General features: G+C 45.6%; 2 protein-coding genes and 1 long non-coding RNA gene across 3 annotated transcripts in view; 1 reads left to right on the top strand and 2 right to left on the bottom strand.

The window, feature by feature from the left end:
• The window catches only part of LOC116738579, a 189,409-nt gene that overhangs the window by 135,870 nt on the left and 37,972 nt on the right, over positions 1–15,567 (bottom strand). Inside the window, exon 2 of the long non-coding RNA XR_004344916.1 lies at positions 1,169–1,343. This is a non-coding gene — a long non-coding RNA (uncharacterized LOC116738579). The remainder of the gene's footprint in view (positions 1–1,168; positions 1,344–15,567) is intronic.
• The window catches only part of LOC100115347 (neuropeptide SIFamide receptor), a 71,414-nt gene that overhangs the window by 32,553 nt on the left and 23,294 nt on the right, over positions 1–15,567 (top strand). The window lies entirely within an intron of this gene.
• LOC100115455 (DNA (cytosine-5)-methyltransferase PliMCI) lies at positions 3,672–10,022 on the bottom strand. The gene is made up of 13 exons (XM_008219724.3): positions 8,613–10,022; positions 8,169–8,532; positions 7,570–8,079; positions 7,034–7,496; positions 6,305–6,907; positions 5,923–6,234; positions 5,695–5,846; positions 5,276–5,607; positions 5,104–5,215; positions 4,869–5,018; positions 4,622–4,791; positions 4,310–4,550; positions 3,672–4,175 (listed from the first exon to the last, which is right to left on the bottom strand). Exons 1-13 carry the CDS (start codon positions 9,164–9,166, stop codon positions 3,939–3,941), a joined length of 4,200 nt encoding a protein of 1,399 aa, XP_008217946.1. The 5' UTR covers positions 9,167–10,022; the 3' UTR covers positions 3,672–3,938.

Genomic DNA, 15,567 nt, shown 5'->3' with positions numbered 1-15,567 from the left:
CCTGCACCGGCGCGACGCGTCGACTGTGCGCTGCACACACACACACACACACACACACACACACACACACAGAGGCGCGATTGCGAGTCAGTAGGCCGCCCCAGTGCTACAGGGGTAGAGGGCAGTGGGACACCTGTACAGAAGCGGAATTCAGGTCATGCATCTCGGCCACTTCTACTAGGTCACTACCTCTCGCGCCCTCGACCCCTATTCTCGATCCCCTCCCCCCGCCCCCTATATAATCCTGCTGCGCACCCGCACCCGCTCTCTCATCCTGGAAAAGCATCGGACGCGCCGCGCTGGAGAGGAGGAAAAAATATTGAAAGGCGCGCAGAAATGGGAAAACGTCAAATTTCGAATTCCGAGTCCGTTCTATATTTTAATTTCTCTCTCGCCGCGCCGCGGCTATGGGCGCGGAAAGGGAGTCGCGCCGCCTGCAGCGGCAGCAGAATTTTTCGATACGCGCTGCGATGGGGGAGTCATATCATAGCGCCGTGTCATCCCCGCTGCGCTGGAAAAAGATCGAAATGCGGGATTACGACCGCTGGTATGCCCGCGATTATTAGATTACGCCCGAGGTCTGTATTCGTGCTCGCTGTATACAGGGAAGTCCGCCCCCCTACGCTCATCGGGCTGTAATTGCACGCTCGCGCTGAATAACTTATATGCCGGGCGCTCGATGAACTCGCGGCTCTCATCGACTATATAGCAATAATCGCCGCCGTGCAGGGGATCGGCGCGCATGCTGTCCCCCTAATTCCGAAAGTCTGGAAAGATTCGACCTGATGGCCCGATGAAACGATCTTGGTAATCTTTTTAATAAAGCCGCGCGCACAGAAGTGCTTCGAACTGAAACATCCTTAAACTATTTTCCGCTGCTTCTCCGGCAGATTTCAGCCGGGCGTAGCGAAGTTTTAATGTATGAAAAAAGAAGAATTTTTCCGGCCATAAATAAGCGAGGGGCTTATCGTCTTTATTACATAAATCGTCCTCCTTATATCGTATTCCAGGTCCGCGAGGCGTGAAGGGAGGCTTCGTAAACAATCGATCTAAAAACGACGATTCGCGAATAATTCGATCGTCTGCTACAATGCGCGTCAAATGATATCGCGCGCTCCACTTATCTCGCCCGTATGAATTAGCCTACGTGCATTGTGCGTACACTTACCCTCGAAGATGGCTAAAAATAAATGTCCGATGGCTCGTCGATATGTCATCGCTCGGGTGCGCAATAGTACTACATCGATTGCGCGCTGCTCCTCGAGAGCTGCACGAGGTGCCGACGGACTACAGGTACACCCCGGAACAGTATAGGCACTCCGTGACTGGACCATGCTCGGAGTCTGCAAGTTTTGATAAATATCGAAAACGGCATTTCAATATAAAACTTTTGCTGGCTGCAGCTGCAAGCAGAATAGCACGCGTTCAGTCAGCGGCGGGGGAGGGCGATTTTACTACTTATACCGCGCGTTTTTACTGCACCGAGGGCTGCGCGCTTCCTCAAAATTTCAATATCCTTTTGGAATAAAACTGCGAGAGCCGCTCGCTCATAGGCTGATGTGCTTTTGAACAATATCGGCTCGCTATTGCATGCGCCTACATGTGCAGTAAAAGTCATCGCTAGGCCGGGGGAAGAAGCAGCGTAAGTAGTCCGCTTCACCTGGCGTCGCGCGCGGCTCGCCAAAAGTAGGTTAGCCGTATTTCAAGGCGCATTCATCAAAATTTCAGCGTATTTCCCCGCACGACTCCAATCGAACGGGCCGCTAATGCCGGCCTAGAAAACAAGTGGAAAAAAGCGCTTGTCGAGCAGGCCTATCGGCTGCAGGGAGTCGGCGGGAAATCAGAGCCGAACAGCGGCGAGGGAGAGAGGAGGAAAAATCCTGGGGGCAGGAGGAAGGCGCGGCGCAGGAAAATGGCGCGTACGTGCGGGAGCAGTGCAGCACGGACACGTCGAATCGTGCAGGCGTGTGCCCGATCGCGTGTGCAGAGCCATAATAATAAACGGAGCGGGCGGAGGGTGGATTCGCGGCGCGCGCGCGAGCGGAGCAGGGGTTTGTATCGAGCCGGCGAGACCTTGAAGGCATTCGAAACCGGGGCAGTGTCCGCTCGACCGCGCGCAGCTCTCCCGCAGCCGTCTACACTCTACGCCGACCGGCAAGCCGGGTTGCCCTACTTTCCGGCGGGCTCTATACCTTCGTACCATACTGTATCTCTCTCCCCCTACCTATATATCTCTGCTGCAGCTACACGGCTCAACTTTGCGCGTATAATCTTTCTGCCTCGCCCTGTCAAACTCTCTGATTCTCCCGCTTGATCCTCTGTGTACAGACTTTCTTTCGACACATTAAAGCGCGTCTTGACCCCTTCAAGCTTTATACCTACACTAGCTGATACACGGGCTACATAGGAAGCTACACATATACGTAGACAGGCACTATCGATGCATTCGATGCACGCTGCTATCATAAACGACATAGTTGAATAGGGGCGAGATGCATTAAGCTGCCGTAGTGTCATCGATTAACTCCAAATACTGTGTCTCACTCAAATGGCCTTGTTCGTATAATGCGCATGCCTGTATAATCCGCGTGCAAACAGCATTATCAAGAATGGCCAAATACAAACACCACTTCGCATCATCGCGTTACGATCGAGTATGCATGAAACCCTTCACCCTTTTAAAAGTTCGAGTAGTTCTACGTATCCGAGCACACTCGTCTTGTTCTACTTGTGTACTATTTTGTATTTATATATTTATATGTGCGGCATAGCGCATTTCAAAATATATAAAATCGACTTCTTTGAATGAAATGCTAAAACTGTCGCATAATCCCATTTCATTTGATAGCATTGTTTATTCACATTCGGCATTTTAGTTCGAAATCAAGCATGCATGCTAATTCTCGCGACTGTACATTTAATCTCTGCTGGAATATTAATTCCCTTCGTTTCCTGCCTCTGTCCCTGTCTCTCTCTCTCTCTCTCCCTCTCTCTCTCTCTCTCTCTCTCTCTCTCTCTCTCTCTCTCTCTCTCTCTCTCTCTCTCTCTCTAATCGGCCCAGCGTCGCAGCGGAATTTGAAATTCACTGCTCTCCGTCTGATCCACTCCCGAAATCTCCATTCTCTCTCCGCGTCTGACAGCCTTTCGCGACTCGTATCTACCCGCTCTTCCGACTGCTCCTACTACTGCACAGAGCCAGACCCCAGTTTCTCTCGTCGGCAGATATCCTGCTACAGTGGATCTAGAACAGTGTGAAACCTCCGCGCTACTTCCCACGAGGATTTTCATCTTTTATTCAGATGATATTTAAAGCAGGAATGTCAAAAAGTGCGGACCGACACACTCGTGGCGGCTGTACATAGCCAAGGCCTACGGACTAGCCGTGAGAATTCATTATGCGAGCGACTCAGCTGAGACGTTTTCAGTGGATTTAGTACAAGTGAAGAACACTTCAAATTCAGTTCAAGTGCGTTCCCTTTTAAACTGATTAAAGTAAATTTTTATGTCTTTTCGCGGATTATGCGCTCCGAAACTATTGTATTCTTCACAATGTCTGATCACCGCGCGTGACAGTTTCTACTTATATATAGGTACTACTAATCTTCATGCGGCAATTGCTGTTGATGAATTTCAAGCAAATGATTTAATTACATGCTTAAGAAAACAGTATGTACGAAAACATGATTTTAATTTGCAATCTAATAAGTAAAGCACAAGAATACGATGCCTACAATAATGATACTTAAAGGCAAAAGGTCATTTAAAAAATAGTTATCTTATCGAGTAGATAATTGCGAACTTAAACAGGTCATAAAAATACTTTTAAAAAGTAAATATACGCTAGTACATAAATTGGTATCAAAATAATGATAAAAAAATTCAGTCAGTCTCGAAAAAATGAAAGAACGCTGTAAAATCTAGACGTCAACGACAAAACTCTAACTTTCCTCTTCTACAACAACTCTATCGAGAACTTCGTTGGCTTCTTTCAAACTGACGCTTTTTCGAATTTCCAGCCCTATAGCCTTAGCTAACGGAGGAGGCACTGCATTGCCAATCTGCCTATGTTTATCTTGTATGCTTCCGTAGAATCGAAAACTGTCGGGGAATCCCTGAGATCTGGCACATTCGCGTACGCTGACTACTCGTGTTTGTTCTGGATGAAGAACTCGGCCCTTGCAAAATATAGAAATCATTGGTTACACTATTCACTATTATACGTGTCAAAGCTATTCAATATTTAAATAATAAAAACTTAAAAAATGAGCTTTTCTGCCTTGATCATGTAGTAAATTATACTGAAAAATACCTGTTTACCCATCGGTTCTGGATTAGTAATAGTTGTGCTAAAGAAGCCGTCCCATTCGATTCGGCCATAAAGTCCAGCCCAGTGGTTATGCCGATTAGCTGTGTGCGGTAAGCACCAGGGAATCAGAGTATTTACTTGCTTATCGCGCAAACTGCAAGATTTGCCCTCACTACAACTGCATATACCCCTCGGTGCTCCAGTAGAACTGACTCCTGCTTTTTTATCGTTGTATTTGTACTCTCTGATAGGCATAATAAATCAAATATGTACGTTTGGTAAAATATTGTTTTTGAATAATAAACATCTACTTACAATTTCGTCGTACAAGTTCCATCGCTCAAACGAACTACGATATTGGGTAAATCCCGCCAATCAGATCCAGTCTTTGTAGGTATAAGACCCATACGAGCTTCTACTAATGGTCCCAAGTCCTTACATATATGATCATATAGTGCTAACTCATCGTCCATGCCAGATCTCATCTGAAATTTGTTTAAAAATGCACTCATACAAAAACAATGCCTAAAATGAAGAAGCCCCAGTTTATTGTACAGCCTACCTTTCTTTGAAAGTGTGTTAAAGGGTCATTTTCATATCGCATGACAACCTCATTACTGCCACTCTTAATTTTGGGTAAATCGGATAAAGCATCGTAAACAGTGATCGCTCTATAAGGAGCTGACTCGTGTACATCAGTAAACGTAAAATACTAGAAAAAATTGAAGATTAAAGTACAGTAAAAATCGCATGGTATAGTATTGTATTAAATGAAAAATCACTTATTTATATATTACCTTTACGTTATCAACATCGACAGTTAACTGACAAGTTGATTTACTAAATACATGAAGCGGATTAGGAAAACGAGGAAGAATTTCTCCGGGTGCAGCAGCTATCAATATCATTCTGGAGAAAAAAAAATTTGTTTATACTCATCCAAGGTGATTAAATACTAAATGGGCATACCTTCTCCGTGTTTGGGGAATACCATAGCTGCCTGCTTGGAGAATTCCAAAAGTACATTGATAACCCATTCGTGAGAGACAACTTAATGTTAATTTAAGCACGGCGCTCTTTTTGAACGATACAAAGTTCCTTACGTTTTCCATGAGGAAAAATCGAGGCTTATAATAATCGCAAAAAGAAATAAAACTAACAATAAGAGAATTCTTGAACGAAGAGTAGGCTCTTGAGTTAAAACGATTCATGCCACTGAAACCTTGGCAGGGCGGCCCTCCACATAGCAGATCTACTTCACCTTTTTTAGGTAAACTCTGACCACCCAATGATGTTTCTCCCTAACAGATAATAATCGAATTTAAATCGTATGTTAGTATAAAAAAAGTAAATATCCAAGTAATCAAAAATTGCAAACAAATTATTACATTTATAACTTTTTCCAAAAATGAGTTACAATCGGTCGTAAAAACGGATGCTTTTGGATTGTTCAATCGATAGGCATGAGCTGCTGCTGTATCATTTTCTATAGCCCACAAGCTTTCTGCTACCCCAGCTTGTTTAAGTCCTTCTGATAGACCTGCAAATAGTAACGGTATTTAAAAAAAAAAAAAACGAAACTGTATAATGCTTACTAATTGAAAAGCTTGTATTACCTCCACAACCAGCAAAAACATCTAAAGTTCTAAGTTTATGTGAAATCTGAGGAAGAGAAACAGGAATGTCCTCAATTATAGTTTCAACCTTCTTACTCTTTGACTTGGCCTTAACATCTTTCTTAAAACTTTTAGTGACACTGCATGCATGTGCAGGAGGTTCAGTATATTCTTCATTATTAAGATCATAAGCTTCTGAAAAGTAAAATCGATGTGGGCCTGATGCTGACCATTCTTCAATACTTTGATTCAAATTCTCTGAATAAGCTATGTAACACTTTCCAACTATACAATTTAACCGTACGTCACACTCTATAAATATATTAGGCAATGAAGATAAGAGGAGTAATTAAAATATTGAACACAAAAAAAATGAAATTACCTTCGTCACTCCAGTATAACATGTTCATATCAGATTTTTTTTTTAAACTTTCACCTCTGTGAGTATTTTCTGGTCTGTACATTTTTTTCACTGTAACGTATGCATTCACACCAGCCAACAATTTGGACTTGCTTGTCGAATAAATGCTTGTGATATATCCTATATCAAATGGCTCAGGGGTATCTACATTTGAACCCTTTACTCTGTCGTTGAATTTGCGGTAGGCCTCAGGATACTTTTCTTCATCCACAATCTCTCGTTTTTGACCTCTTGAAGTATCCTGATTCATATTTGGGAATTCAAAAGTAAATGTCTTTGGCTTGAGATAAACAGCACTTCCAACTCGAAATTCTTCATTTAAATACCTAATTATACCATATTTAATTCTTTTATCATCAGTATCATCCAAGAGTTCCAATAGCTGTGGCGTCCTGTTCATTTTAGACAATATATCACGTGCACACGTAGAGCAGAAACAATGTTCTGCTCCCTTTGGAGGATTTAGCTCTGGCAAAAGATCTTCAAAGCGAGCTGCAACGTGGTCATATCGCTTTTGATAAAATAAAATCATGCTGTTTTCCTTTAGTGCATCAATAATATTTCCTACGAATAAAAATATCACATATAACACACACAATCGAATAATGACTAATGGATATTATATAGAATAATGGATTCTCTATAAATAAATAATATTAAGATTAAAAAAAAAATTGTTGCATAAATTACCTTTTTCGGTACAATCGTTTGAGTATTCACGTACAAGCACGTTGGCTTTTGCCTGCACATATATAAGTGGAACATCTTGACATTCGTCCACCAAAAATAATTCTCTTGGAAGTGATGTTTCTCCCAAAATAGTTTCACTGCCTCGCCATAGCCAAGTACCATGCAAGATTTTTATGCCCATTTTGTTTTCCCACATGTATTTTACTTTGATCACTTGCATGGGTACAGACGAATTGATTGGCTCAATAAAAATATAGTCATTCTTTTTAATGACATCATGATTGATCATCACAGCATTATAAAAATCTCCTTTAGCACTTTGAATAGGTTCTCCCATCCACTCTATAACAGCACTTTTCTTTTTCTTTAATGCTCTGATCATTTTTCGGTGAACTTCTATACTTGATTCTTTATGGTTGGCCTTATCATCGTCATCTTCGTCGTAGTCGTCGTCATCGCCCTCCTAGAATGAAATGTTTTTAAAATCATCCCTTAATATTTACAGTTTCATAATAATAAAATTTAATCATACTCACAACAAGTTGCATGTTGGGACATCGACGTTTAACGCACGCTTGTTTGCTAGTTCCAGTACCACCAAACTTGATCATGTTCTTACAAGAAGCGCATTGACCACAGTCGGTTTCCAAGCATGCCTCGCAAGCCCCACATCTTCGACGTTTCAATTTCAACTTGTCAGCAGTGTTGTCCAATTGATCAGGAAAGAAACTTTCAAACAAATCATGCACCTGTTGAGTGGTGGTGGCCTTTGACCAATAAGGCGCTTTTTGTTTGCTCAATCTCAATCCTTTTTGCCAATCTTCATCGTTTTCTAGAAATTGACGCCTTCTACCTCTTCTAAAACGTTTCTTAAACGTTACTCCTGACAGATCGATTATCGATTTCACGCAAGGGGCGTGAATTAATTGCGGCTCGTCGGATAATGCCGATTCGTCAAAAGACAGTATTTGATCACAAATGAACTGAGCATGGTGTATCAACAACTCTTCAGTAAATCTGGGAAGTCCGCTTGGCATTGGTATAGTCTAAAATAATTGAGAGGTGTGACAGTTGAAAAACAAGTTATAATGAATCTAAATCGAGTAACGTATAAAAAGAAAAACACGGTGCATACCTCAAACTTGTTCAACAAATCCTCGTACTCTGAGTTGGGCTCATCTAGCAGACACTCAATAACAGTTTTACTTATGAAAGTCTTTTCTTTGACGCATCTCATGAATGGAGAATAATCATCCGAGGGTTGCATTAAATAATATTCTCCCAAAGGAGTGGACAGAACTATAATAGCATCTTGGCCACCATCAAAGCCTGTGACAAACCACTCGACAATTGGACCGATATCTTTGCTAGGAACAGCTCCTTCTATGGAAGAATCATCGCTGTAGATCGGCTTCACATAGCCAGACAGATAGATGTAAGCCTCCCTCTCCACCAAACCCGAGTCGAATGGGCATAGGTGTCCATTCCTGCAGTACACGCTGAAAAGTAATCAGATAACGAATGAGAGACTTGCCCTCGACGGTCCCCTTATTGATTCTGTAAATGACAATTGTAATACTTGAAGAAGGTGATCTTGTTTATGGCCCTCCAGTCGTGCTGCATGACATGCTCCTCCTCCCCGTTGAACAAGCAGAGCTTTTCGTCAATGACAGCATTGTACTCGTCTACAGCATCGTTGGGGTGACCAGCGTACATCTTCAGGTCTTTGTCTTGCAACTTTTGCCGGCAGATCTCGCAGACGGGTTCCTTCCTGCTCGCAGCAACCCTTCCCGTGTGCATCATCTTGGGCCTCGATTGCTTTGTCGCCAGTTCAGTTCTGGACCTCTTACTCGAGTGGTCAGCGGTGGCTTGCCGATCGCCCGCCTCGTCGTTTTCCAGCAACCTTGAATGGCTCCGCGGCCTCAGATACGAAGGTCCAGCCCCATCGGCGTCGGGCTTCGACTCTTCCTCGTCGTCCGCTTCGCGCGACGTGTCCTCCCGCTCCTCCGGCGGTGGCGGGAGGGACTGCAGTTCATCCGTTTCCATCGAGGTAGCAGTGCTGCAAGACCTGGATCGGCTTCGGCCTGGAGATTCGTTGCACTCGTCCGACGACATGATGAGTTCCACTTGCATCAGAGCTACTTAGAGCATCGACAACTGACAAAACACGACTCGCGCTCGCGAATCGCGCCGAGAAAGAACTGCGTCGTGCACGCGACCGGCGGCAGCTGATAACAAAACAAAACACAAGCGTCTCGCTGTCGCGCAAGGGCTTCTTGGAAATCGTGATGCAAGCGCTGAAGCGCCTTAGTATACTTACTTATACAGCGCAGGCCTGTCCTACGCTGTTTACACACAGTCGCGGCCTTTACAAAGAAGCAGCGAATTTCCGGAAGTCGGCGTTCTCGCAGTGATGCCAATAACAGGTGGCGGGAAAAGGTGAATTTTCAAAGTGGCAAGTTACAATTCAGGGTGTATCGAGCTAAGTGTCTCTGTCGTATACTCGCGCGTTAATTGCACCTGCGAGCAGCCAACCATAACGGCGCATATACTCGGAGCGTCGAGGCGCCGCCAATTATATAGGTACAGTATACATCACACAGGGACTTTCTGCATATCAGTCGCACTCTGCGCTTTGGATCACGAGAGCACGAGCGGCTTGGTATGCCCTCGAGGGTTACTAATTGCTTCGGCGCCATGCTGCTGATGCCTGCGACGTAATACGCGCCGCGCCGATCCTGAGATCCCCAGCTAAATTGCGACGAGACGTTTCTACTCCTATACAACACTCGCTGCTGGTGCGCACAAATTCGCTTCTTTTTCGTGACACCGGACACGATATTTGTTCTCGGGATAATCGAAATCTCGTCTTTTCAGAGAGCCGCCCGCCGAGTACACCCGGCACTGGGGTTGCTTGATATTAATTAATCTCAAAAATAACGATTCGGAAATTGTTCTTTTTCCTATACTGTACGATTCGTCTCCCCATTCCATGGCCCATTCCCTTTTATCCCCCTCGCATTGTGCGTATGAATAAAAAATGCGATTTTACATTCGTCTGCTTGGACAAATTTCCGACCCAATTCATCCGAGCGTGCTGTGCGCGAATCAGGTCACTAGGCAGTAACCAATTCCGATGTAAAGTACGGACTAATAATATTTCTTTTGCATGCGATGCTCTCGTAGAATTTGCTCGTATTTCCGTGCGAAGATAAGCGCAAAATGTGCTATAGGCCGTCGCTTGACTGAAAAGGGCTTAATTATTTAGAATACAATATGTATTTTTCAAGTTGCGTAGTACTAAGTAATATGAATATTAATATCGAAACGTCCGCGGGAAAAGTTGTAACAATAATTGCTTCCCAACAGCCTCACCCTATTTATAGACATTTAAACGCGGCTATCTATATATAGATGTAAGAAGTATACGATTCGGAAATTCACAGCTTATTAGCGGAAATAAAGTTAGTCGGCCGAGCGAGACGCCCATCGCATGCGAGCGCCTCATGAAATTCAATCAATCTTCGATCACCGCGCTGCGCCCCCATCGTCTCACTTTCTTTTTTTCGAATTTTCCCGAGCGATCCCAATTGGCCGCTCCATATAATAACGTTCCGATTAGCTCCATCTCAACACAAGACGCCGAACACCCTGCGCATGTCCTCGATGTCCATTAATTTCTGGCACGCGCTACTGTCTTGTCTGCACATATAGGTACATCCTTGCCTCTCTCCGTGATCATGAGATGCGGCTAAATTTCAGTCGTAACATTTTCAATTTTCGCCCAGCGAGCGTTGAAGACTAGCGCAGCCCAAAATTTTCGGTTTTCGCTGGAAAGTTTGAACTGCGCCAGTCTTCTCGGAGAGGAGCCGCGATATACATAGGTACACACAGTGCAGATGAGCGCGACGGAATCGTCCCTGTCCCTCTTGCGCTGCGCTGCACACGGCCGCGCGCCCCAAATTCGCGACAATAGAAAATTTCGACTCTCGCGCTCGCTCACGGTCAAAATCATAGGTGAATGTTAACGCTGAAAATGCGATCGACCCTGAGCACGCAACTCGTCTGATTCTTACATCAGTTTAGAACGGAAAAAGCAGGAAAAAAAAACAGTGCTGCGCTGAAAAATCGTGAACCAGTTTCAGAACAACTCCAGCTGAAATAATTTACGGTCGGCCGGATAATCCGCGAGGGGAAACATAAGGCCCGTAAACTCACAGGCGCATGCGGGCGTGCCTATGAGGAATCAGCGCGGAAAGAAGTGTATAGTCAAGGCTCTATCAAAGGGAAAACTGGTCGCGCACGAACGAGCCGAATGTATATTCGATAATTAAATGGGGGGGGGGGGGGGGGGCAGACAATGGCTCGGCATTACCGAAGCTGTGCGGCAAATAAAGAGCTCGAATAATAACCCGATTCTCCTCGCTGGTTGCCTTCTTCAATGCCGCACTGGCGTTGCAGTATAGCATTATTTTACGAGCGCCGCATAGTAGGGTCTCACTTGTAAAAGTGTAGCGCGCGCGCTTTTAAGAGTAACGAAGCAGATTTTTGTATACGTGCCTCTCGCAACTCCGTGCCACTCTCGCGATCCTCTTCTCCGCGCGCGAGAGTGAGCGAGTCGTCGCGTATTGTGTGTAGCCGAGCGCAGAACCGGGCCTCACGGATGACTCGGAGCTTTTCTTGAAAAGTCGATCATCCTCCGCGGAAAAGTAATTTTCCTCGCAGCATTGAACGCACTCGTTTCCGCTCTCATAACGCGCGACAGCCCCGCGTAAAACCGAGGGAAAAACTGCAATATTTACAACGCTGGGGTAGTCTTTTTTACACGGCCCTCCCCGCGCGCTGCCCCTTTGTCGTCCGCCCGGCTCCCCCTTGGAGAGAAAATTTTCCAGAGTACAGCCTTCCATAAAAATTACAACGTCTTCGCGGCGCCCACGAGCCCAACAGCTGTGCGGCTAGGAAAAAAGACGGAATATGGATTGGCGGCGCCTTGAGAACTGCGGGGCAGGGTCGACTCAGCTTTTCGGAAAGTCATCTCCTCTATCCGGCGCGTGTATATAACAGAGACTGCCGCTGGCTGCTGCATCGCAGATGCGGGATTGAAGGTCGAGTTTTTATGATCACGCGCGTGTATGCGAGCGCACGACCGGCGATGTACGATGCACTTGCAGCACGGCGGGCTCTAACGAGATGTACTGGTGCGTGATGACCAGGGACATCCGTGAGGAGATTGCGAGCCGGAATTTTTTCCTGCTCTCGAGGAGGCCTCGAGAGGCTTTCGAGAACCCTCTGCTGCTTATGCGGATTGTTTTTTTCTCTTTTATTTATAGCCGCTGCACACTCCGGGGCCGCAATTTTGCATACATTTAGTTTTTCTCAATGAAAGGGGCGCTCGTATAGGGTCGAGAAAAGAGGCATCGATCCCTCGGGCGTGATTACGGTCTAAGCGGGTGAAAAAGTAGAGAAAGGAAGTGAAAGGGGTGGCGGAGAGAATGCACCCTTTTGAAGCGCCGAGGACGACGGCGCTGCGACTGTACGCGGCTCTATTGCACGTGTCTGTGTATCAGGGACGAGAGACACTTTCCGCGATGAGCCGAGTTCCAAAGTCAAACAGCCTCTCTCGTCGCGCACTGTGTGTATGCAGCGGAGCGATAGCGAAAGAGAGGAAGACGCGCTCGTCGACGAGCATCAAAGGATTTTTGTCAATTTCGGAGCTCGGTCGACGGGCCAAACAAGCCACGTGCTCCAGATTCGGGTTCGCGAATTTGAATTTTCCCGCGATTCGATTAATCGTCCCGATTAGCTATGGTGATTCAGCCTCGCCGCCGCGAGTACAGCTCGTTTAGCCGAGAGCGAGAGCGAGCGCTGTACGTGTATCGCTCGAGCCGGCGCGATGATTAAGACGGGGGTTTTTCAGTGCATTCAGCGCAGCTTACGCAAAATCGCATTATGTAAAGTACTTGCAAGCGGACAACGCGCGTATGTATATAGTTTAACGGAAGGATATGTTATTCAAAATTATATATGCTCCGTTTACGCAACTTCCTGAATGTGAGGCAGAAAATGGAAAGCGCGCGCACAGTTGTAAAATGAAAAATCCGAGAGATGCATGCAATTAGCACAAAAAGGAAGGCAATTATCCGCGCGGCAAAGGATCCGCTGGAAAAACAAAGTCGAAGAGGACGTCGCAGCAGGATAAATTAAAAATAAATTGACAGCGCGAAAGCCCGTCAGCGATAAAATCGAGCTGAAAATGGTACGGCGCAGTTACGCGGCTAATTCTTAGCGCCGTAACATCGCATCTCGCCGACTATGCACGGGATCGAACACAATAACGCACGCGCGCCTACTAGTTTCGTCATCGCGTCAGGAGAGCCTACAGCTCTCGAGCGCAGCAGGTCGACGCGGGGTAGCAGGACGAGCGAGGCTCGAAAAAAGGAGGCCCATAAATCCTGGCGCGCGAGCTCGAGAGAGAGCCGAGTAAATGCCTTCTCTCATGCGCGATGCGGGAAAGAGCCGCCGCGACGATCTGCATGTGGATTATGGAGCGCTCCGCGTTCAATCGGACGTTGTGAAAAGCTGTTTTGAATATTCTTCGCGAACGCGGCGCTTTTTTCGAGTGGAAAAATAATTCCGATGAGTAGCATTACAGTATAGGTGCGTATCCTTGATTCCACTCTTTCACTCGGCATGCGACGGACGTATACTGAACGGCTGGCTGGCCATAAAATAATTTCCAGGCGAACAGCGTCTCTCCATATCAATCGGATTTCGATCGCGGAAAAAAGCGGTGCCCTCTATAATATAAACTATCGGCGACATCACTGACTCGCTCTGCAACTGCATAATTATATAACCGACCCGTTTGCTCGAAGCGTCCACTGCCTGTGCCTGTGCAGCCAGCGCACAATGCTGATTCTTCGCGCGCATGTGTATTGTGTATTTAACGCCGGCGGAGTCGTGAAATCGCCTTTTTTTAGCCCTCGTCTTATTCCCGCTCGCGAGGTCGCGGCTCTAATTTTAGCGTTGTGTACGACTATATCAGGGGTCGTTCGTGCGCCCTAAGCGATTGGCTTTTGTGCATTGGGATTAACGACATACAGGCTGCAGGGGGGGGGGGCGTAAATCAGGCGCTCGTATAAATTTCTTCTCGGCGAGAGCTCAAAGATCGCTGCGATTGCGATCGCTCGCGTTTTCGGCGTCGAATTGATTTCTCTGGCCAAGTGCGCCTTCAGTTAGGCTCGACTTTGTGCGATTGGGATGCTGTGCTACTGTACTGCACGCTGATACAGCTGCACTTTTCGTCTATACTTGATCTCCTTTAGTAAAGTTGGACTCGTTATAATAAGATATACGTTTGATCATTAACCTTCGCCACATGCGCTAATTTTTAAACGTCATATCTATACTGTCTTGTCAATGTATATAATCCAACCAAAATGAATCATAAAGTATGACGATAAATTTTCGTTAGGAAAATAATGGGTTGAAAAATGATGACGAATGGAAGATGAGAATTTTCCCTTGTACGTCGTCGTTGTGAAGAATGATAAACTACAGTCGCGCGTGTGTATACGCGCAAGTTAAAAACAGTTTACGTAGGTACAGCTTCATGCGCTATTCACTATAAGAAATGAACATGACGAATAGCCTGTAACCGATGCGATTAAAATCGTAATATAGCAGTCGATCAAGGCAGAAATCTTTAGGAGAACGTAATTATAACGTGTATCGCATTGCATTATTGTAAATGTGCGATGGAGCTACATAAAACACGTGCTGCTAGTTTTTCCCACATGAATTTTTTCTCCATGCAGAGATCGAATATGTCGAACAAAAAAGTTGCCTTTTTTAAATATATAAAGTGGCGTGAAAAAGCACGCAGGTATAGATAAGAGGACTTTTGCGTTGAATTTACATAATTAAAACAAATTGCAATCGCGAGCGCCGCAACCTTTTCTAACTTAATGCGCAATCGCGAGTTTCTGTACAAATGAACGCGCAAATGCAGGAATAACGCGTTCGGCATAAGTTTACGAGTCTCACTATAACAAGAGCGTCGGTGCACATGATATCGAAATTAACGCAATAATAATTGCACGCCTCCCATATGCATCGCGTCTCATTCTCACCGCTGACGTATAATTACACGGCGCAGACTTTTCTGCGCGGCCTATTAGCAGAATCTATAAATCCCGCATCGGACCGCAACTCCGCGCGAGAGAGGTAAAATTCAATTACTAAAAGGTCAACGATCAGCGCTCGGCCGATCCGTTCCCTTACATAATCTTTATATTATTCGGCGCGCGCAAGTGCAAGCCGCGCTCAGAGCTGTAGATACAACGCCCATATAATACCCTTTCGATTTCGCGTTCTTTATCAGTGGCGTTATTACGTCGCCCGACAATATCGGGTTGCCCGAGCGAGCGCCGTTGCACGCAGGTACATTTATATTTAGAGGATAGAACAGCCGTATGGGATAACTTACCCAGAGCCGCCGCCTGCAACGGTGAAAGTTAAATGCAAAGCGGCTC

This window comes from Nasonia vitripennis, chromosome 4 (genome assembly GCF_009193385.2).
Source record: "Nasonia vitripennis strain AsymCx chromosome 4, Nvit_psr_1.1, whole genome shotgun sequence".
In the NCBI taxonomy this organism is placed as follows: Eukaryota; Metazoa; Arthropoda; class Insecta; order Hymenoptera; family Pteromalidae; genus Nasonia; species Nasonia vitripennis.
Note: the sequence above shows the minus strand (reverse complement) of the source record. Positions and strands in the feature narration are given on the sequence as shown.

Excerpts from the sequence above, each read along its gene's own strand:
- LOC100115455 (XM_008219724.3), bottom strand. The coding sequence starts at position 9,166 with ATGCAAGTGGAACTCATCATGTCGTCGGACGAGTGCAACGAATCTCCA. Across the intron at positions 8,533-8,612 it reads AACAAGATCACCTTCTTCAA|CGTGTACTGCAGGAATGGAC; the intron begins GTATTACAATTG and ends ATTACTTTTCAG. Across the intron at positions 5,608-5,694 it reads TTTTGGAAAAAGTTATAAAT|GGAGAAACATCATTGGGTGG; the intron begins GTAATAATTTGT and ends ATTATCTGTTAG.